The sequence below is a fragment of the Cebus imitator genome, unplaced genomic scaffold, assembly GCF_001604975.1.
Source record: "Cebus imitator isolate Cc_AM_T3 unplaced genomic scaffold, Cebus_imitator-1.0 Scaffold141, whole genome shotgun sequence".
Classification (NCBI taxonomy): domain Eukaryota; kingdom Metazoa; phylum Chordata; class Mammalia; order Primates; family Cebidae; genus Cebus; species Cebus imitator.
The window spans coordinates 4875681-4900331 of NW_016107456.1; the positions used below are offsets into that span (position 1 = coordinate 4875681).

General features: G+C 40.9%; 1 protein-coding gene across 13 annotated transcripts in view; it reads left to right on the forward strand.

Annotated features, from left to right (window-relative positions):
* PTPRT (protein tyrosine phosphatase receptor type T) overlaps positions 1-24651 on the forward strand; it is a 1128992-nt gene that overhangs the window by 913867 nt on the left and 190474 nt on the right. For 8 of the 13 annotated variants that reach the window (XM_037743358.1, XM_037743363.1, XM_017542238.2 and 5 more), the window contains exons 13-14: positions 7820-7856; positions 19984-20040. In XM_037743358.1, the coding sequence (XP_037599286.1) occupies positions 7820-7856; positions 19984-20040 (94 nt within the window). The remainder of the gene's footprint in view (positions 1-7819; positions 7857-19983; positions 20041-24651) is intronic. The other 5 variants (XM_037743362.1, XM_017542247.2, XM_017542248.2 and 2 more) reach the window with 1 other exon arrangement.

Genomic DNA, 24651 nt, shown 5'->3' on the forward strand with positions numbered 1-24651 from the left:
TTAGGAAATGGCTCATTTTCCTGCACAAAACTGTGGAAGGGAAGATTATTCTAAGGAAAGTTAAAAACTTCTCACAAATGACACAATGTACAAGAGAAGACAGAATAAACCTCTGCACTAATTTACAATCTCATCAACAGTTCATTCCCTTTTCTCTGCAACCTTGCCAACATCTGTTATTTTTTAACTTTTTAGTAATAGCCATTCTGACTGGTATGAGATTGTATCTTGTTGTTTTGATTTGCATTTCTCTGGAGATTAACAATGTTGAGCATTCTTTCATATGTTTGTTGGCCACTTATACGTCTTCTGAGAAATGTCTGTTTATGTCCTTTGCCTACTCTTTAATGGGGTTGTTTTTTTCTTGCTGATTTGTTCAAGATTCTTAAAGATTCTGGATATTAGTTCTCTGTCAGATGCACAGTTTGCAAATATTTTCTCCTATTCTGTAAGTTGTTTACTCTGTTGATAGTTTTGTTTTTGTTTTGTTGAGCAGAAGCTCTTGAGTTTGATTAGGTTCCAATAGCTAATTTTTGTTTGTGTTGCATTTGCTTTTGAGGTCTCAGTCATAAATTATTTGCCTAGGTCCTTGCCCAGAAGAGTATTTCGTAGGTTTTCTTCTAGGATTTTTATAGTTTGAGGTCTTACATTTAAGTCTTTAATCCATTTTGAATTAATTTTTATATGGTATGAGGTAGTGATCCAGTTTCATTCTTCTGCATATGGCTATCTGCTTTTCCCAACATCCTTTTTTGAAGAGGGTGTCCTTTATTGTTTCTTTTTTTCATCTTTGTTGAAGATCAGTTGATTGTTTGTGTGTGGCTTTACTTCTGTCCCTGTGGAAAGCAGTTTGGAGACTTCCTAAAGGACTAAAAGCAGTATCACCATTTGACCCAGAAATCTCATTACTGGGTATATACCAGTAATGAGAAAAGAAAAGTAACCATTCTACCAAAAGGAGACACACACTAGTAAATTTATCACAGCACTGTTCACAATAGCAAAGGCATGGAATCAACCTAGGTGCCCATCTATGTTTCACTGGATAAAGAAAACATGGTTCATACACACCATGGAATACTATGCAGCCTAGGCAAATGAGTGCAGAAAGAGAAAATCAAATGCCACATGTACTCTCTGGTAAGTAGAGCTAAACATTGGGTACACACAGACATAAAGATGGTAACAGTAGACATTGGAGACTACAAAAGTAGGGAAGGAGGGAGAGAGGCAATGGTTGAACAACTACCTATTGGGTACCATGTTCATTTATTCACTCTTTGGGCAATGGGTTCAAAGAAGCCCAAACCTCAGCATTCAGTAATATATTCAGGTAACAAACCTGCACACGAACTGTCTGAATCTTAAAAAACAAAAAAGAACAAACCACTGCAGAATTCCCTTTAATGTGACCACATATTAAAAGAACATTCCCACAGAAAGTAGATTATTGTTCACTTTTCCAGGGAGGAAGTAACCAGAAGAAGCATAAAGGAAACTTCTGAGGTGCTGGCAATATTGAGTGTTTTGATTTGGGTGCTGGTCATAGGTGTGTGTTTACTTGGTGAAAAATTTGTCAAACTGTATTTAAGTTTAGTATACTCATCTGCATATACCTTATAATTTAAATTAATTGTGCAACAATTTATTAAGATTTAACCTATTTCCTTCAGGATGTAATTTTTAATGCTTAAATTTGCATGTTAGTTGTAACAGAAAATGGACTTTGCTTTATTTATTTTTCTCTTATGTGTACCATTTCATGTTATTATATGGCCCTCACAATCATTTTTGTTAACAGTTCCCTAAGATTCTACTATGTAGATAGACCACAGCTTGCTTTCTTTTCTTTTTCTTTCTCTCTCTTTTTCTTTTCTTTCTTTCTTTCTCTTTCTTTCTCTCTTTCCTTCTTTCTTTCTCTCTTTCTCTCTCTCTTTCTCTCTCTCTCTCTTTCTTTCCCTCACCTAGACTAGAGTGCAGTGGCATGATCTTGGCTCACTGCAACCTACACCTCTGGGTTCAAGTGATTCTCCTGCCTCAGCCTCCAGAGTAGCTGGGATTATAGGCGCATGCCACCACACCTAGCTGATTTTTGTATTTTTAGTAGAGATGAGGTTTCACCATGTTGGCCAGGATCGTCTCGACCTCTTGACCTTGTGATCCACCCACCTCAGCCTCCCAAAGTGCTAGGATTACAGGCATGAGCCACCACACCCAGCCCACAGGTTTCTTTTTGTGACTTTTTTTCCTTTTATGTGTTTAACGCATACTAATTCTAAATATTTATGGAGTACATAGTGATGTTTTGAAACATATAATGAATAGAGATCAGATCAAGGTAATTAGCATAATCATCATCTTGAATATTTACCATTTCTTTGTGTTGAGAACATTCAGTATCCTCTGTCTAGCTATTTGAAATGATACATTTTTGTTAATTATAGTCATCCTACAGGCTATGGAACACTAGAACTTATTCCTTCTATCTAGCTACAATCTTGTTTCATTTAACAAATCTTTTCCTATCTCTCTGTTCCTTTTCTAACCTCTAGTATCTGCTGTCTTGCCTTTCACTTCTATGAGGTCAACTTATTTTAGTTGTCACATATGAGTGAGAGCATGAAGTATTTAACGTTCTGTTCACGGCTTGTTTTCCTTAATGTTATGTCCTCCAGTTCCATTTATGTTGCCACAAATGACTGGCTTTTATTCTTTTTATGGATGAATATTACTCCATGTTACATATATACCACGTTTTCTTTATTCATCTGGTTTTGGATACCTAGTTTGATTCTCTGTCATGGCTATTATGAATAGTGCTGCGATAAACATGGTGCAGATGTCTCTTCAATACACTGATTTCTCTTCTTTTGGATAAATGCCCAGAAGTCAGATTGCCGGATCATATTAGTTCTATTTGCAGATTTTTTTTTTGAGGAACCTCTATACTGTTCTCCATAGTGGCTGAACTACTTTACATTCTCAAAAACAATGTATAAGAGTTCCGTTGTCTCAACATCCTCACCAGCATTTGTTACTATTATTTTTTTTATGATAACTGTCCTAACAAGGGTGAGATGATACCTCACTGTAGTTTTAATTGGCATGTCCCTGATGATTAGTGATAGTGAGCATTTTAAAATACATTTTTTGGCCATTTGTATATCTCCTTTTAAGAGATGTCTTTTCAGATCATTTGCCCATTTTTAAGTTGGATTTTTATTAGCTGTTGAATTGTTTGAGTTCCTTATATATTCTGAATATTAATTCCTTGTGGGATGAACAATTTGTAAATATTTTCCTTCCATTCTATAGGTTGCCTTTGTATTCTGTTTATTGTTTCCCTTTTTGACATAAATTTTTAGTTTTATATAATCCCACTTGTTTATTTTTTTTCTTTTGTTGCCTGTGCTTTCGAGGTTTTATTCATAAAATCTTTTCCTAGATCAGTGTCATATGTTTGGTTTCAGACCATTTCCCCAATGTTTTCTTCTAGTAGTTTTATAGTTTCAAGTCTTACAATTAGGTCTCTGATTCATTTTGAGTTGATTTTTGTGTAGGGTGAGAGATGGGGGTCTAGTTTCATTCTTCAAAATATGGATATTCCATTTTCCCAGCACCACTGATTGAAGTCATTGTCCTTTCCCCAGTGAGTATTCCTGGTGACTTTCTCAAAAATCAGTTGACTGTAGGTATGTGCATTAATTTGGGGGTTTTAAAAAATATTATTTCATTGATTTATATGTCTGCTTTTATGGCAGTACTATGCTGTTTTTGTTACCACAGTGTTATAGTATATTTTAAAGTCTGTTGGTATAAAGCCTCTAGCATTGTTCTTTTTGCTCAGGACTGTTTTGGCTATTTGGGGTCTTTTGAGTTTTTATACAAATTTTAGGACTTCTATTTCTATAATGAATTCCACTGGTATTTTGATAGAAATTGCATTGAATCTATAGACTGCTTTGGATAGCATGATTATTTTACCAGTATTAATTATTCCAATCCATGAGCCTGGGATATCTTTCTACTTGCATGCTTTCCAATTTCTTTCATTGGTATTTTTGTTTTTTCTTATAGAGGTCTTTGATTAAATTGTTAAACTGATTAAATTGATTCCTAGGTATTTTATTATTTTTGGTGGCTACTGTAAATGAGATGGTCTTATCTGTTTTTTTTTTAGGTAGTTTATTGTTTATGTATAGAAACATTACTGATTTTTACATGTTGATTTTGTATTCTGCAAATTTACTGAATTTGCTTAGCAGTTATAGGAGGGATTTTTTGGTAAAGTTTTTGGGGTTTTCTGTATATAAAGTCATGTCATGTGTAAACAGGACAATCTGACTTTCTGCCTTTCCATTTGGGTGCCCTTCATTTTTTTTCTCTTGCCTAATTGCTCTGGCTAGGACTTCCAGTACTGTGTTGAATAAGAGAGACCATAGCTTTTTTTTTTTTCCATGCCTGTGTTGTTAGACAGATACATTGCTCATGATTTTCAATTTTATAAAGAACACTGAAACCAACGTCTTTGAATGTAAAGCTTCTTCTATATTGGAGGTTATTCCCTGAGAAAAGATTCTTAGATGTCTAGACAGATAAGACTGAATCTCTTTAAAGTGAAGATACATATTTATAAACTACTCTCAGCAGTATTAGCCTCATCAAACCTTTGTCCTCTGCTGTATTCAACAATCATGCACAGAATTGGCAAGTTTCCTAATATATTAATTTCAAAATCTTTTTTTTTCTTTATTACTATGAAGTTGGAGATCATTCTAATCATTTATTGTGTGTTGGCACCTCTCCCAGTCCACACAGTTTCAATGACAGTCATTGTGACACTGCACAATCACTTGCATGTCTTCTTCAGTGCTCTGGGTTTCACACTTTATTTAACCATCTCAAGCTCCTTAAATCAAAGCATAGGGTATGGTGGTTTTGGAATGGAAGCCAGCAGAAACTGAAAAGCTTTATCGAAACATGAAAACAGAAATGAGTTTGGTCCCTTTAATTGTCATATGGAAGATTTAACTTGTTACTTAAGCTTTTAGTACATCACGTTTAGAGCAGTATCCTTTACTATTATTTTTTTTCTCAACCATTTTTCTTTTTCTTTTTTTTTTTTTTTAGACGGGGTTTCGCTCTTGTTACCCAGGCTGGAGTGCAATGGCACGATCTCGGCTCACCGCAACCTCCGCCTCCTGGGTTCAGGCAGTTCTCCTGCCTCAGCCTCCTCAGTAGCTGGGATTACAGGCACGTGCCACCATGCCCAGCTAATTTTTTGTATTTTTAGTAGAGACGGGGTTTCACCATGTTGACCAGGATGGTCTCGATCTCTTGACCTCATGATCCACCCTCCTCGGCCTCTCAAAGTGCTGGGATTACAGGCATGAGCCACTGCACCCAGCCCCATTTTTCTTTCTTTTCATCTTTTGGGTATGTTCCTTTAAAAAAACTTGCTATTGAAATATAATCTGCTTCAAATTTTATATGAAGATTTTGTATAAGTGATTCATATATTTGAACCATGACTTGTCATGTTTTTTAGCATTTCTGAATTATTACTTTATAAAATGAAATAATTGTTTGTTTTAAAGAGAGACACTTTCAGCATTTACAAGGAAGAAAACAGTTATTCCAAAGAACAAGTCATGTCAACTCAACCTTCTTCCTTTAAGACAGTCTTTGCACTGATTGGAGAAATGCAATAGACAGAGTATCACTGTCTAAAAGGAATTTGATGCTATTCTCAAGCTCAATGCATAAGCAATTTAGGATATTAGTAATTAGTTCAGATTTGGATTAACAGACAAAAGTCAACCTGGAAGATGGAATCTAGTGCAAGCCGTAAGGTTCTACTATTGGCATTATCCAGATTGTTACTTATATTAATGATGGGGATGAAATTAAAGAAAAAATTGATTTATAAAATTTTTCAGCTTGTGGAGAAAATGATGATGGGCTGTAGTACTTAGATCAGTTGAAGAAGATGGAAATCATAGTGGTAAATATGACTCTGTACTTGGGTTCCAAACATATAGCCACACCTATACATGTCGAAGCAGGTTTATAACCTAGATTTTTATTTTTGGTTAGGGGAGATGGATAAACACTAAGATGTTGGCAATGTTAATAGAAGCCCAATATAAGTAAGGATAATAGTGATAGTCTAGGTAATCATATATCAATAAGAGCACATGTAGACTGCTGTTTTGTGTTCTAGTCACTGCATATTAAGAGGACAAAATGGAGTTCCTAGAATGAGTAGCTAGGATAGCTTGCAAGACTTGAACTTTTATCATATGAGGAATTGATGAAGATGAATGTTTATGAGCCCAAGAACCATCTTTCAGTATCTAGACCTTTTTGCACAAGCAAAAGCAGACTTGCTGTGCATTCTGAGGAACAGAAGCAAGACTACTGGGCATAACTGTGAGATTAATTATGGGGAGTCATACTTGGACTTAATAGAATTGATTATTTCCAGCATTCAGAGGTGTATCTAGATGGAATAGAATCTGCTATAGACATTATCATGTCTTCTCTATTTCTGGATACACTGGAGGATTCCATTTCCCCATCTCAAATTAGGCATGGCCATGTGACTGGTTCTAGCCAATAAAACATGCATAAAAGTGAAAATGTCACTTCTGTTTTAGCGCATTTAATTTACTCTTTAGCACTCTCTCCCCTTGGGTTAAAATGGACATACCAGCTATGATCTCTAAGGGGTTACAATGGTCAGAGTGTCTCCCAACCACCTCCACTCCCACCCCTTAGACCCAGCCACACACCTACATTGGACATGTATTTTGAATGGAAAATAAACCTTTGCTTTTTTTAGGCACTGAAGTCTATAGGTTTTATTATGGCCTCCTAACCTTTATTATCCTGATTGCCACCAGTGCCTTCAAGATGTAGTGGTTCTTTGTGAATGAGCAACAGAAAGACAAGCATTGGATTATTGAGAGATTTTTGGTTCAGCAACTCACATACTTGCATTCTTTGCATTTTACTTTCATTGCTACACTGAATTCAGACTATTGTTGGGGGTACAGTTTAGTCAACTGGAATTTTCAGCTGGCTCCAGGACCTCCTGGGAGATGAATCCCAGTAAAGTGAGCAGAGATAATTCTCTTCATATGCACACCCTTCATTAACTCCACTGCATGCCCAGCAACATCACATATTTATGATCCTTTTTTCTTTGGAAACAGCTAACAACAACTAGATAGTTCACCCAGCAAAGATTCCATTACCACACGCATTATGTATGAAGACTTGAGGCTCACAAAAGAGCTCAGAGGAAAAGTAACTTTTGAACATGAACTTTGCAGTTTGAGTTTTACATTTCATATCGACTGGACTATTGCCAAGTGTCTCTTCAGCCTATGCATGTAGATACATTATTGCTAGTAACAGAGTTTCCCAAGGATGCCCTTGTTCCATCTGCTCACTCATGTAACTGAACAAAGCCCACTGCATACCACAAGTACCTACTGAGTGTTATTGTGAGAGACGATGAGTGCTAGGAATTATCTGATATGTTTATAAAGTGGTTCTTTCAGGGGAAGAAGTTTATGATATGGTAGAAGCCAGGAAGTGAACTGAATAACATATGTACCTAGCCAGAGAAAAAAATTAAAAGATGGAATTAAAAGGTGATCCAATGGCAAAAAAAATGGAAAAGGTAAATTTAAAATTATAATTAAAAATACATATGGATGCATATATATTCAAATATGTATACTTGTCTTTATATAACAACTTTATGTAACTCACAGCTAATTAATTGGCACCTCATTTTTGTTGTTCACAGGAGACCAAAATCAACTGTGTCCGTCTGGCTACAAAAGGTATGTTGGCATGTGCTTGTCTGTCTTTGGCTGTTTTTCAACCATTTAAGTATTTCTCTCTTTCTAGCCACACAGAGAAAGTCTAGGGAACAATAACTCAAAACAAGAAAGAATTGTTATTTTCACTGGAGTCATTTGCATCTAGACTATACATTCTAGGGTATATATTAATAGCACAGTGCATAAAAGACGTAAAAGTTTAAAACATATTTACTGAAAGGATGGATGGATGCGTAGATGCATGTATGAAAGGAAGGACTGGTACATTGATCAGTAGAGTGATGGATATAAATTTACTCAAATATTCTTTTGATATGTTTTTCTTATATTTGGGTCTTTGTTTTTATGTGGGTATTTTTTTAAGCATGTCTGTTAGACCCATCTTCTGAGTTTTGTATTTCATTCAATTGGTACATGGCTTTCAAAAATGAGGTGATGAGTACTGGTGCCTTTAACAATGAGAAGACAAACGCTGCATTATCATGTAGTTGGCATTTTCAATACTTATCCCCAAAACTAAGGCAGCATTGTTCAGGCTCATCACTTTTGTTTTCCTAATTATAATTGAATTGTCTGGCTCTTTCAATTGGTACATGTTTCTGTTTAATACTCTTTTTACAAAACACAATCAATGAATGGTTTGCTATCATTTAACCTATTACAGGGTTGAATGGTTAGAAATCAGATTTATTTTTTTGTTACAGAGTTGATATTTTTAACAGCAAACCCTTCCCATACACACACAACAAAATTGGGCAATTCTGTCCTGTTCCCTGAATTTACTGATGCATACGTAGTTTCATAGACTGCTTCCAAGGAGATAAAATTTGTAAATATAAATAGGCATATAATCATAGATGTAAAGTACAGACAAAAGCAATGACCCAAGTATGTGTGTGTACATACGTGTAAATATGTACACACATGCACAATGCACAGAACCACACAGAAAAAAACATACATGTGGGCAGAGTGGGGAGAAAAAGAGAGAAAAAAATCTACAGCTATTTGACAAAATGTGCAACAAGACCTATCACACATGATTTTTATAACTTTGAAGAAAATCAGCCCAATATGTAGGCACAAAAGAGAAGATGCAGGAGAAAGGAGAAAACCAAAGCACTAGGGCTCCCAGTGATAAGTCACCCTGATTTCATATAAGTCACAGAGGGTGGCATTTCCCTAACTTGTTCCCTCTCAGGAACTCAGGCTACTGGATGGAAGGAGATAAAATACTCTCTGTGAGGCAAGGAGAATTGATGGCCTGCAAACAAGAGTGACACAAATCACAGGTCTTGGCAGACTTTTCCACTGAAGAAAACAGATAATGTAGAAGGAAGAACACCATCCATTGGGTAGCACTAGGGCTCCAGACAGCAATCAGGACAGCTGGATGTCTGCAGCCCACTTAAATAGGCAGCTGGAGAGAGAAGGAAACTCACAGAGAAACCTCCTTTACTGTAACATGCTTTAAGGCTCCCCAGCGGCTTTTGACTTCTAGACAAGGAGAGGTGGATGCAATGGATCTGCACTCCCTGGGGTAGGTGGGATTCTAGGGACAGCATCTGGGGTATAATCTCCATAAAAGGGTAGCTTGCTGGGTCCTATTTTCTGAACTGAGAATTGGAAACATGAGACCTGACGGGCAATAGGAACATATGGGGACAATGGGAGAATGTCTAAAACTGTACTCTCCTGGAAACTTCAGGACTGCAGCCCTCAAAGGCATAGAAGCCCACCATGCTGAGCTTCTCTACAGTTGCATTGCTGATGTGCAAGAGAATTGCAGTGACATTTAAAGAACCAGACAGAAGAGTTCTCTACCTCTCCTTAGCATAAGGGCTTCCCCTCTTGTCTGAGCTTTAGGTTACCATCTTTCCTTAAATGAGTGGAGCGTGTATGTAGGTAAAGTGAGGGTGTGTGAAAGGATAGGAATGCATGAATGAGTGTGAATGCCCGGCTATCCAAGCCCAGGCAGGGCTCTGATAGATCAGGGTATTGGGGAATCTGAGCATCCACATCCTGGTTTTCCAATTCAGTGAGATCCAACACTTGAACTCAACGAAATGGGACTCCAGTAGCACTTGAGAATGGGGCAGAGGACTAAATAGTGCAGAATGCCAGTCGGACACTGTTTAGCTGTCCCCTCTCACCACATCAGATAAGAAGGATGCTTGGAGAGCATAGGACAAAGGGAAGCAGATCCGTGTTTGATGAGTGTCTAGTTGGTGCCGGGTATTAAGCTTAGAGTATCTAGGGTTTATTAAAAGAAAACACTAACTATTATAAATCCATCCATTGCCTGTGAAGAGTTTGTATCAAGAACCTAAAGCCAGGAATCAGTATTCTGTTTATCCTATCCCTTCCTGACCAACTGGAGCAAACTCCCATAGTCAGGCTTGCTAAAAACAGTATTCTCTTTAACAGAGGAAGATACTGAGAGTCTCACAGATTTTGGAAGCATTCAAAGTCTCAGAGGTGGGTCATCAGTCTCTCCCAGGACTTTTCCCTTCTCTGTCATCATGGCACCTGCTTCATGGGTCTGATGGAAGGCATCCTGACCCCGAAGCTCACATGTCAGGCTCGAGGCCAGTACTCTGGTGATAAAACAACTTGCTGCTGTCATGTCCCTGACCCTGGAGAGTCCAGCCAGTGTCTGTGATCAGCTATATGAATCCCACAGAACCAGATGGTTGCCAGTTGGAACAGCCCTAAGGACTCATTCAGGATCATTTTAACTTGACCCCAAGCCTAGTGCCCCTTACACAAAACATACCTGGCTCCAGCATGTGTCTCCAACCCTTTTCTTTTTGTAGTATTGCTTCTAGTAACTCAGGATCTAATTTGGTACTGCCCAGCTTGGAGGGTTGCAAAGTAATGGACCTGTATTAATTTCCTGTGGCTGCTGTAATGGAAGTCCTACAAATGGGTTGGCTTAAATAACACAAATGTATTGTCTCACAGTTCTGGAAGTCTGAAGTCTGAAATCAAGGTGTCTGCCGACTTGTTCCTTCTGAGTGCTGTGAGGAAGAGTCTGTTCTATGTATGTCTCTTAGCTTCTGGTGGTTTGCTGGCAGTCTTGGTCATTTCTTGGCTTGTGGAAGCCCCACCCTGATCACTGCCTTACCATCACATGACATTCTCCTTGTGTGTACGAATGTGTTCAAAATGCCCCTTCTTATGAGGATACTACCACGTGATCCAATAAGGGCATTTGATGAGGATAGCAAAAAGCAAGGGGATTGCCTTGAATATAAGAACTAAAAGGATATTTTGAGCACTTTGCTTGATACGCTCTAGACCTGGGAACAGATCTGATCAGAGCCATAGAGAGAAAACTGCAGCCAATGAGTAAACAGGCATTAAATGATGGTTTGGATTTAAAGCTATTATTCAAGACTCTGAAAGGAAGACAACAGAAAGCCACAGAGCAAAAAATAGCAATTTAAAAATCGGGTTTTGTTCTTATGATTAAACCAGGAAATGTTAGAAAGGGCAAGTGAGCAGGGGAAGCATTTAGAACCATCAACAGTGTTTATCCTACCTTTGGAAGATGAGGGATGGGCTCAACATAGCCAGCAGGTTAATATTTCAGCCAGAGGTGCTCAAGATGATCCTTGAGAAAATGTAGCATGTGGAAGCTTGGGATAGGGACTTAGACTTCAGAGGTGTTAATGCTAAACCAGGAGAGAAAACAACCCATCCCATGGGAGGTGCATTATCCCATCTGGTAAAAGATACCCTAGACTGCAGCTGCTAAAGGAGGTACCCAAGTATCTCAATTCATGCCCTCTGGCTGAGACAGAGCAGGACAAGGGAAAACTGTTTCTGACCTAGTTGTTCAATTCTAGAACAGGTCAGTCCCCTTTGAGAAACTGTTACCCAGTTCCATCCAAGTACTTTTCCCCATAGATGTCCTGTCTTTCTAATGCTTCCCCTGCTTCCCTTTCTGCAGTCATCTGTTCATTTTGCTGCTTTCTCTTACCCACAAGCCCTATCCCACCATGCTTGCTTGCATAGTCTGAGCCCCCTCCTACCCTCTAGCCTCCTCGGAGCTTCCATACTTTTATTACTGTCTGACACATTGGTCTTCTTTCGGTTCTTCAGGCACATCAAACTCCTTCCAAGCTTGGGGCCTTTGCTCATCTTGCCCTCTTTCTGAAATGCTTTGGCTACTATGTGTCTCCTTAATACATAAATGTCTTAACCGATAAATATCTTAACAGATAAGTATTTTAAAGATGCCATCTTAAACCTTTTGTCCTTAGAAGCCCATCCTGATCTTTATTTTAATGTATATCTCCAATTTTCCACTTTCACTAAACCCTGTACTTTTCCTTCATAGCACTCATCACAACTTGCATATATATATATATATATATATATATATATATATATATATAGTCTGCTTACATGTTTAATGTCTATCTCTCTGCTAGACTCTAAGTGACGTAAGTGCAAAGACTGTGCTTATTTTGAGCACTGTTGTATTATTCCCAGATCTTAGCATATATTGGTACTCAATAAAATGTGTGTTGGCTGAACAAATGGATGGATAGATGAAAGGATGGATGGATGGATGGATGGATGGATGGATAACTAACGGGCCATTATTCTTCCATGGCTTCATTATTTTCAAATGCAAGTTACATGTCAGGATTATTCTCTTAAAAGGTAGGAGTAAAAGTGACAGAGGTAAAGGGTCCGCTGTGGGATCTGCAATCCCCATTAACAAGAAAGCCAGCCAGTCTCTGCTTCTGTTCCTGCTGTGATAGGGATCTCTCTACCCACCACAGAGTTGCTTCACACTTTGGATGCTTCAGTTTGAGGAAGCTTCTATGTTATGAGTCCAGACTAGCTCCCTGTTATTTCTGCACATCAGTTCTTGAGGCCAAATAGATTCTGTGTCTCATTTTTCTTTCCAGAAAGTGAAATTTGCTTCCTCTGACCTGCTCCCCCTGCCTTGGTTAGGGTCAGGAAGGTGCATGCCTGCTTCTTTGCACTGGGCGGAACCACTCTGGCTGCCAGCGGGCAGCAGCACTCCTGTTTGTCTCCAGTGCCAGCCGTCAAGGGAACACAGCTGGCTCTGCAGACTCCCGCTGGGTGCGCCCGAGTGGCAGTTAGAAAAATCAGCTTTGATTTGATTTGCAAACTGAGCCGAGTCACTGAGACAAAATAAACCCAGAAACCCATAAAGCCGTTTGCAGAGTTGCTTTACAGAAGACAGCTACAGTTTTAATCTAGTAAACACTCTCTAACGATCCCATTAAAACAACCCCCTTGGAGTGGGTGCTGAAAGCTGAACTCCAGAATAATGAAGCATGGGATGAGGGGCCAGTGTCACCAGTAGTTTTGCTCTGCTTGGAGGGAGCAATGGACTAAAGCCATTGTCCCAGCAGCGACAGGCAAGAGGCTTGGATGCTGGTCTTTTGTAAATACACCATCTTTTCATAAGAGCTAAGCCTGAGGTAAAGCATTTCATCCAGCATTTTTCTCTCCTCTCATCATAATGGATTCTCACTCCTTCAGGGACTAGCAGGGACACTAAATGGCCATTTTTCAGCGAGATGCTCTCATTTTACAGATGCTAAGACTGGGGCCCAGAGGAGGAGTGATGTGTTCATGCCTTGTTTATCCACAGAATCGCAGCCACGGGTGGTGTGAGAATCCTCTGCTATCAACAGGAAATGCCCACTCCCGTTGATATGAGCCTATGTGAAGATTCTCTCTTATATAAAGCTTCCTTGAGAGGTTGCATCGAATAATTGGAAGCTAGAAACACCTGGGTTCAAATCCTGCCCCCCTCCCCCCAAAATTTAGCTGTTAGACCTTGGACAAGTCAGTTAACATCTACGAGTCTGTCTCTTCACTTTTAAGCTTGAGATCAGTAGTCCTTTCTGCCAAATATTCCAGAACATAATAGATCATTCTTTCTTTCTTCCTAACTTTCTGAGCCTCTAATGTGAGACTTAGAGACCTAGACCTACTTAGCACAGATCCTCTCTCTCAGTTCTCTAAGGAAGAAAGCCAAAGCCCAGACTGTAATCACTGCTCATACAGTTCTACAGATCGACCATTTCTCAAATGATACAGGCTAGATCCAAAGTGAAGAAACTGGATAAAACACACACACACGCGCACACACACACACGCACACAGCTGAACAGGGCCTGGAAATAGTGAATAAAGAAGGGTAATGAATCCTCAAGTAAAAGGTGATGTGGCCAGGGGACAAGGTGACATAGGAGAAAGAAGGGACAGGAGTGATGCTGCCCTCACTTTTCAGTACTTGGACCTTCCCATCGATAGGTTGTTGTTTCTGGATGAGATCCTACACAGCAATAGTAAACTTTTACGGCCATGTGTAGGATTGTGGGCATCCCTTTTCTAGGCTTGACTGTGACACTGTCCTTTCCTCATCTCCTGCTCAGCGATTTCAGGAGGGACCCAGGAGCACAGCATGCCCAGATCTAGCTAGAATAACCAGGGAAGGGGCCATAATGGGGAATCATTTGTGAGAGGAAACACTCTAGTCAGATAGTCCGTTGGAAAGCTCTTGAATCTTGTCGAACTTTTGGAGGTGAAAGCTCAGACTGTGTGGCTAGAAGGTTGAGGCAGGGCAATATTATTCCTCCCCAGCTGAGTCCCATGAGATACATTCTCCAGGATTTGGGGTCCTCAGAATTACATGAGTGTAACAAGTTCTCCTTGACTTGTATCCCCTTTGCTCTCACCTACTGTCTTCTAGGCCCTAAAATGTCAGTGGAAATATATGGATTTTCCTGAAGGTTTGTGAGAAGGTGGAGGAAGAGAACCATACCATAAGTACACATAAAATAGCCTAAAGATGACCTTTAACCATCCCAACCCTTTCTTTAATATTCGTCTTGCTGCAACAGCTGGCACGTCTCTCTAGCCTTCTGTTCTTTCCCTCTGTGCTACTCTCTAGATGTGCCCAAACTTCTCCCACCACACACACCCCTTCCATACCCCACGTTCACACCCAATTTAGGAAGACAAAAGCTGGTATGATAGAGTTCAGGAAAACCAGCGAGGACTAACTCTTGCCATTCAAGCATGTACCTTGGGAATTCCAATCCATCTTTCTCAACTAGAAATAAGAATTATCCACTCAAGATCTGAAACACCTGAGTTGACTTTATCTCAAATCTGTTATTTCGAAGCAGTTGCATCGTATAAAGGGAAAAGGGGGCCTTTGAAAATTGGGAGTCATGGAAGGAACACATTTGGGGTAGGCTGGAGACAAGGGTTATAAATAAAGAGAAAGTGCTCTATTGGAAATTTTTGTTTTTTTGAGACAGAGTCTTGCTTTGTCGCCAGGTGCCAGGCTAGAGTGCAGTGGCGTGAGCTTGGCTCACTGCAACCTCCACCTCCCGGGTTCAAGCAATGCTCCTGCCTCAGCCTCCCAAGTAGCTTCAAGCATGCGCCACCATGCCCAGCTAATTTTTGTATTTTTTAGTAGGGACAGGGCTTCACCGTGTTGGCCAGGATGGTCTCGATCTCTTGACCTCACGATCTGCCCGCCTCGGCCTCCCAAAGTGCTGGGATTACAGGCGTGAGCCACCGCGCCCACCCTCTATTGGAAATTTTAAACCCCCTTGATGGAACCTCAATGTAATGTTTGAAGAGGGATTAAAAGGGGTTTGCAAAAATTAACCATCCAGTCACAGGGCTTTGTGTGCTGACACAATGTGTCATGTGATGATAGAAGTAAAACCTGGCACTTACCACACACTAAATAAAGAGTGGTCATCGTTAAGGTTATTACTTAATGATAGGCCAGATAGGCTCAAGGGATTAAAGAAAGACCTTCTTTCCTCAGAATTGGAATTCAGATCTGTTTCCATCATACTACTTTGAATCTCATTAATACCAAAAGATAGGTGAGATTTGTCAAGCACTGACAGGATGCTCTGTCTCCTGTTTTTTAACCTCTTCCCATGCCTTTTTTTCTAGTAGTAATTGATAATAGAATGTTTACTGTGTGATGGTCTTTGGCCTGTCTCCAGGAGTATTCAGGCTAAGTCTTGGAGCAGAAGGTGAGGTGGCTCAAGGAATCCTCAACTTTCTTCACTTCCACAACATATTGAAGCTAATAAACCAAGAAATTAGTTTGTCTTCAGGGTTGTCTGCTCCAGGGCCATCTGTAGCCCAGCAGCAACTCTCTGTGCTCAACATTTATTGCTTTAGAAGGAACAAGAGTCAGAAGGGAAGTCTGAGGTGTTCAGCATTCTAAGGTCCTTCTTTGCAGGGTCTTGATGTTTTCATTAATGTCTGCCACACACACACACACACACACACACACACACACACACACACACTGAACAGGGCTTGGAAATAGTGAAGAGAGAAGGGTAATGAATCCTCAAGTAAAGGGCGATATGGCCAGGGGACAAGGTGATGTAGGAGAAAGCAAGAGACCTCTACCTTTTCTCCAACTGGATTAGTCAGACTAGGCTAGGCTTTGCTGCAATAACAAGCTAATATCCAACTCGCAGTAGCTTAATACCACAAAGGCATGTTTGTTGCTATGCCGTCTAGAATATATGTAGTATCAAAGGACTCCTGAGCAGGGGAAGAGAAAGCATCAAAGTGGTTTCTCTTCCCCTGCTCAGGAGTCCTTTGATACTGCATATATTCTACATTTAACTTGGATCTTAAATATATCACTTGGAAATGACTCATGCCACTTTCACTTACATAGCCTTGATGAGAGCTAGTCACATGATAACAGCTCAACTGCAAGTTGACTGGAACTCTTTCCTGTGCCCCAGAAGGAGAGTTGGACCAGAAACTGGTAAACAGGAGACATCTCTAGAACCATATATGTAAATAGGACCTTTGTATTTTGCTGATTTCCATGATCCATCCCATTATCTTCTGCCCTACCAACTAGAAAAATCTCTCCCCATTCCTGCCCTTATCCAGCTGTCCCTCTGTTCCTACCCCAGGTAGCTGAGCATTACTGCTAAGCATGGCATGGGTCGTAGACCTGGAGGGTGGAGTGGGGAGGCATCCCCTCTAGGCTTCCATACCAGCTAAGGCTTTAACTGTTTTCCATTTGATCCTCAACGTGGTTTCATGAGAGATAATTATTACCTCTACTTTGTAACTGGAGAAACTCAGATTTAGAATTGTATGTAATTTTCCAAATGACATAGCTAGTGACTGAGAAATACTGAATCAGAGTTTCATGTATTCACTTACCTTTCAGTAAGCATGTATCAAGTACAACTTAGTATTGATATGTAATCTCACATTCCCTACTGGTTAAAAACATCATCTTTAGATTTGGATGGTCTTCAATTCTAGGTAGGAGAAGGTACCAAATTACTCTTTGTCTCAGTTTTCCCATCTATAAACCAATGACAATAACACCCCTTACTTCACAGGGCTAATATAAGAATTTCATGAGCTAATGTATCAAAAGTACTTAATATAATACCTGGCTTATAAAAAGCACTCAACAAGTAGTAGCTCATGGAAGAGCCAACCAATAAATATAAGTCCAATAAGGGCTGTGGTCAAGGCAAAATCAGGATGTAATTGGAGGGCAACAAGGGAGATATAAGTCAACTTATGGTATGTTTTTTCGGAATTTGTGGTCACTAAGATAAGGTTTGAAAGAAGAGTGACAATTATCATGTTGAACAAGACTGGAAAGTAAGTCGAGAAAATCTTTAAGCCAAGGGAGTAGGTACACAAATCATTGAAAGCAAGAGAGCATGCCACTGAATTTAAATGGGACAAGGCAAAGGAATGATGGCTAGCAGGCCATAGGAGCAATCAGGGGGCCACCCAGGATTCTGTGTAGTCCCACTGTGAGGGGTGTGTGTGTGTGTGTGCGCGCGTGCGTGTGTGTGTGTACACATATGAAAGCATTGTCCTTAAATGGTGGAGCCCCTGGAGGTACTTATGCAGGCTGCCTTTTTTAGGAAGAACACCCTAGTTATAGTTTAGACAATGAATCAGAGAACGGGGACTCAGGCAGGGAGAAGGCTACAGAATGTTAAGAACAGTTAAGAGGCTGCTGGAGGAGGCCAAGTGGGCACATGTGAGTCGTCTCTTCTCTCAAGCCTTCCATTTCTTTTACTGACATGTGAGGCTGACAGTCCTTGTCTTGCCTACCTCAAAGCATTGGGATAAAAAAAATGAACAAACTAAAAAATAGCTACTTAGAACAGGAGCTAGCAAACTCTTCTGTAAAAGGACAGATAGTAAATATTTTCAGCTTTGCAGGCCTTATGGTCTCTGCCACAACTACTAACGTCTGTCATTGTAGCTCAAAAGCAACCATACGTATAAGGATATATATACGAATGAGTGCAGCTGTGTTTCAATAAAACTTTGTTTATGGACACTGAAATTTGCATTTTATGTAATTTCCATGTGTCACAAAATATTACTCTTTTATTGTTTTCCCAACCATTAAAAATGTAAAAAGCATTTATAGCTCACGGCTGCACAGGAAACAGGGAGTGGGGGGCCAGATTTGGCCCACAAGTCATAGTTTGCTGACCCCTGACTTAGACTGTGCTTTCGAAATAGCAAAACTTTTCATTTTTTTAAGGGAAAAGTATTATGATTACTATTTACTGGTGGTTAAATTTTATAGTAGTTCATGGCTGTTGATCCAGTTTGCCATCTGTGCTATTTTTGAAATTATGTCTTTTCTGTTTATCAGTTGGTCTGGCATCCTCTACCCTCTCTATTTTGCATAAGAACGTCCTGCAGCGTTGTTGATGGACCACTGGAGAAAGCTGCAGTCTCTGGCCAAGCCTAAAACACCTTTCAACCTTTTTTATGATTTTCTTTAGAGAGGCGAGGGGTGGATTTGAAAGCACAGGAACGTTAAAGCCAGACAAACCAGGGTTTGAATACAGCCTCTTCCAGTTAGTGACCTTGAGCAGTTTTGCAAATTCTATGAGTCACCATTTCTTCATTCATTCATTCATTTATTCAACAAATATTCACTGAGTACCTACTATGTGCCAGGCCTACTAATGCAAGGCCACATGAGTACACTAGTAAATGAAACACCATGTCTGCTTTCAAGGAGACTGCAGAATTAAAGAGAAGACATCCACTTCTAATACAGTGATGTTAGTACAATAAGAAGGGAAGATGAGGGTGTTATGGGAAGACAAGGAGGGGCATCTGTCCCAAATTCACTGACATACTAAAGATTCCCTAGAGGTAAGGGGTTCTAAACTGACACCTGATGGATGAGCAGTTGTCAGCCAGGTGAGAGAGCAGGAAGGACACTATCCCATGCAAAGTGACCCACCTGGGGAAGGCTTACAGACAAAAAGGTGGGGGGCTGTTGATAATGGAAAGCTGTTTATCATGCTTGGGATGGGGTGGGTGGTGGTAGTGGAGAGAGGCAAGACCAGAGGGGTGGGCAGGAGACTCATCATGGAGGGCCTGTGAGCTGGGTGAGGCGGTTTGAAGTTTACATTGGGGAAAATGAGGCAGCACTGATGTATTTCAGCTGAAGGATGGAGAGTAAGACTGAAGGAAAATAAGACTGGAGGTAGAGAGACTAGATGGGAGGCTGCTTAAATAACGTATGTGAAGCACGAGTGGCTTGAACAAAGCGAGAATGAAATTAAAGAGAAGGAAGCAGCTTCAAGAGTTTTCCTGGGATAGAATTAGTAAAGCAGGGTGATTGATTATAAGAGGGACATCAGATAAAAAGGAGGGCTCCTGTGTGTCTAGACTGAGAAGCTACATGGATGGTGGCACCATTTATGCAGAAAGGGAACTCTAAGGCAGAAGAAGTTTTGGTGGAAAAATGGCAGATTTATTTATAATCACACTGACCTTTCTGGGTTGTTCTAAGTCTTAGAAACATTATATGTGAGGCACCCAGAAAAGTACCTGGCATATCGTGGGTGCTTGATAAATGGTGCCTCTTGTTTCGTTTTTTAAAAAAATCTATTTCAGGCCCTGTTTTGTTAAATCATGATGTTCTTTTGCTATTTAGTGTGAGCTCTTCAGAGCACAAGAATTGAAGTTTTGTTCACTGTGCCGCACGTTTTCATGTGTGTTTCTTTCTCTCCTTCTCTTCTGCATGCTGCCTGGGGACTGGCTTCCTTGTGGTCAGCACCAATGGGCAGCGCCCAGGTGACCCCGGGGACTCCACTCTGCCTCCTCACCACAGGTGATCACCAGAGCCCCGGGTGGGTGGGAGGGGAGAGTTGCCCACGCTCAGTGAGTCCTCCAAGCCAGGTGCACCAGAGAGGAACCAGCAGTCCCTCCAGTACACCCACCCATCTCTCCACCCAGTCACCCATCAACCCACACATTCATTCATCTGCCCATCCATCCATCCATCCTTCTATCCATATACTCATCTATCCACTCACCTATTCATTCATTCTGCTAATGCTTACTAAGTACCTACTGGGTGCAAGGCACTGTTCTGGGCACTGAGATGTACAATGATGAGCAAAAGAAGATATGTTCCAGTGCCTTTCCAGGAGAAGAAACAGCCATTGGTCAACAAACTACACAAATAAATTTGCCGCTTTGAGTGGTGTTACAGAGGAAAGGTACAGGGTATTCAGAATAAACAAACCCATGTGCAGCCAAGGGAGTACTTCACAGGGGAAGTGACAGCTGAGCTGTGATCTAAAGTTGAAAAAGAGTTGATGTAACAATTCTGTGCTTAGGAAGTGAGAAGCTCTCATGGTGATCTCAGGTCTACCATTTGTCCTGACAATTTACCCATACCATGATCAGCCCCACTTTTCCTATCCGTTAAATAGGAATAATCCCACCTACCCCTTATGGGGCACCATTTACATTGTAGTAGACTGTACACATGCCGTGGCATCTGAGACTAAACATGATAATAAATGCCAGAGGAGCTGCTATGGGTATGCCCAGTTTAGAGTCTCTGTATTTGTTTGAAATAAATACCAGCCCCTTTCCTCAAGTACACCATATGTAGAGCTCATTTCACATAAATGTGTGCCATTCTTCAAAGGACACAGAGCCCACCTGTGCTGATGCCCACTGTAGTACTCAAAAGACAATCTGCTAACCTAGAGACCTCTTTATTGCAGGGTCCCTTTTTAGTCAATGGGAAGTTTCTTGGAGATGTCGAACCTTTAACTGTCACCTCTTTCAAAGTCCTTGCCCAGACAATGGCCTCTGGTCTACTAATCCCTGACCGGTCAGTTTATCATGGTGGAAAAGGAAGTGCAGCAGGAAGTGATGACATCAGTCTGGGCATCTAGTACCTTCACAGTTCACTCCTGTCCACCCCCTTTCCCAAACTCAGAGACATCACTGCTAGTGAATGTCTTAGGTTGAGTTCCCTGGACACTCAGACTGAGATGGGGATTCTTGTGCAAATTATTCATTGCAGAATGTTCTCAGAAGAAAGAAAGGGAGGAAGACGAGATAGGGCAGAGAACAAAGCTATAGGAGGATGTAGAGACCTGCATCTGCCTGAGCCCCTGGGGCAAAGGGGAGGTCTGGAGTAGGAAATGTACTAAAGAGTTGATTCCACCTTGAGGCAAGGGGGCCAGTATTGGTCAGCTACTGGCTGTGGGCTGCCATGGGAATGCATGACCTCCTGGAAAAGTGGTTCCCTTTTGCCTAATGGTACTTCTCTAGGAAGGGAGGTATTTGTGAGCCATATGCTGCCAGCACCCACAGCAGCTGGAGAGTGGGCGCACCAGCCCTGTAAAGGAGACTGGGGCTGAGCCTAAACAGCCTCCACTATGGGCCAGTTTTGTCTCTGCCTTTGTACTGCCATGGACACCCATACTCCAGTGTGTCACTGCCAACACCACAGGAATTTCATCTCAGCCAGTCCCTGTTAGATTACCTTAAGCAAGTTGCATAGCCTTATTTCACCAGCAAAACTATCATAAATACTTCATACCATCATATTAAAAATTCAATTAGAAATGCTTTGGGAGGCTGAGGTGGGTGGATCACCTGAAGTCAGGAGGTCGAGACCAGCCTGATCAACATGGTGAAACCCTGTCTCTACTAAATGCAAAAAATTAGCCAGGTGTGGTTGTGCATGCCTGTAGTCCTAGCTACTTGAGAGGCCAAGGCAGGAGAATTGCTTGAACCTGGGAGGTGGAGGTTGCAGTGAGCCGAGATTGAGCCATTGCACTCCAGCCTAGGCAAAAATAGCTAAACTCTGTCAAAAAAAAAAAAAGACAGAAATGCTAGGAATGTTGTTTGCATTCATAGCACATAGTAGGCCTTTACCAAATATCAATCCCCCGCCCGACCTTATGTGAGGCCCTTCCCAAAGGGAGGTGGGAGTTGCAGATGGAGACATGGGAGCGTGCAGATGGACAGTGGGAGAAAAGTGACTCTTGCCACTGTGCATGCCCCCAATTTACAGAGAAACAGTGCTTCTCCAGAGTGTGTGCAGGCTGCTCTGTGTCTGCTGGGCCATTGTTCTCTGGGCTCTATTCAAGTCGAGCAGTCAGATAGTATTTTCTTTAAACAGAGCCAATCCCATATCAGGTGCTTTTGTTCTTACCTCTTGTCTTCCAAGGCATCTGAACGTTCCTCCTCTGACAGGTTTATTTCCTTGTGATCCATTTATTTCCACAGGTTTCTCAGCCTCATTTGATGTGTGAGGTGCCTGTGAGTGCTATCCCTTTCAAAGGGTGTTTTTGTTAATGTTCGGCCCCTGGTAGCAATAATGGCTGATGTAAATAATGACTGCCTGGGTCTGAATGATGGCGATATTAGGCTTTAAGCACAGGCAGCCTCTTTTCATATCAACACCAACTCGGAGAGCTGTGGGACCACATGATGTAGCAGGGACAGGCTGGCATTCGGAGACAGTGGAGGCTGATTTCAGCTCTCAGCAATGCCACCTTCTGGGCTGGTGATCCTGGATAAGTTGTTTCTCTTTTCCAGACTTTAGTATCTTTATTTGGAGAAATGGAAATATTAATAACCACAATCATAGCTAATCGTGAGAACTAAGTGCAATAACAGCTTTCACTTCTTTGCCCATCTAGCTCCGAGTAGCTCTTCAGCTCTTCTGGACTCCTTGGCTTATTCTTCAAGGAATTCATGCTCTATGGCAAGATTGCTCAACAGCCGCACCATTGATGTCTGGGCCCAGATAGTTCTTTCTTGTGGGGCGTGGCGGGGAGGGGATGCTGTCCTGTACACTGTAGGATGTTTAGCAGCCTCTCCCCACTAGATGCCAGCAGCTTGTCAACCCCAATGGTAACAACCAAATACATCTCCAGACATTCCCAAATATCCTATAGAGACAAAATCATCCTATGTTATAAACCTCCAGAGCCATACTGTCGAATAGAAATAGAATTTGAATGTTGCATGTAATTTTAAATTTCTTAGAGTTGCATGGGAAACGCAAAAAGAAACAGGTGAAATTAATTTTAATAATATAACGTATCTAACTCAATACAGATGCTCCTCAACTTATGATGGGGTTATGTCCCAATAAACCCATCATAAGTTGAAAATGTTGTTTAAGTCGAAAATGCATTTAATGCAATTAACCTATGGACCATCATAGCTTAACCTAGCCTACCTTAAATGTGCCATGCTCAAAACACTTACGTTAGCCTACAGTTGGGCAACGTCATCTAACACAAAGCCTTTTTTATATTACAGTGCTGAATATCTCATGTAATTTATGGAAGACTTTCACTGAAAGTGAAAAGCAGAATGTTTGCATGGGTACTTAAAGTGCACTTTTTACTGAATAGATATCACTTTCTTAGTAGCATTGTAAAATCAAAAAATCTGAAGCCCAGCTATCTTAAGTTCACAATCATCTGGTATATCCAAAATAATATTATTTTAATATGAAACAAAATTAAACAACGGATGAAAGATATTTTATATTCTTTTTTTGTACTAAGTCTTTAACATTTGGTGTGTGTTTTACACATAGAACACTTCGATAAAATACATTTTAAAATTTAGTTCCTCAGTTACACCAGCCACTTTTCAAGTGCTTTAAGTACGTGGCTTGGTGACTACCATTGTGGGCAGTGCAGATCTAGAGATAAAACATCTAGGGTCATCTTTGTCCCTGGTTGGTGAATAGAAATGCATGTGTAGAGAAGAGCCTCAGTAAATATTCAGTTCCTTTTATTTCTTGTTGCTCCCTAGAGGACATTTGGCAACATCTGGAGGAGATGTATTTGGCTGTCACAGCGGGGTATAAGGGGCTACAGTCACCTAGTGAGTAGAAGTCAGGTAGGCTTCCATTGAGAGAAATAAGGTAAAAACCTCTTCTGGCCAGGATTGGACATTTTTCTGCAGTGAGTTGAGTGGAAGCCACAGTAGACAAGTGACTAGTTAATTAACATTAAGAGGACTCAGTCTCACTTAGGCCCACCAGTGCAGAAAGCAGGCCTCTTCTCACAGCCCTCCTGCAGTTCAGCCAGGCCTCAAGGCGGTGGCCTGGACCTCTGAGCCCAAGAGGAGACTGACAGTGTCCAGTCTGGAGGCCAGAGTAGCTGTACTAACGACCATCCCCAGGGGCAGATCTGACTTATTTGTCTTGGACATGACCAGTGCCCATTGTCAATTTTCTACAGAGAGAAGGACTATGGGACAAGCCCTCATCTGGAGTCCAAACTGCATTCCTTAAAACTGAGGGAACTTGAGCGAATCACCCAGCCTTTCCGAACCTCACCTTCTTCATTTATGAAATAGTAAACTTGAGTCTCTGTACAGCCAGGCCCGATCATGGTGAGGGCCAACAGAAGAAATGGATACACCCTTTTTTTTTTTTTTTTTTTTT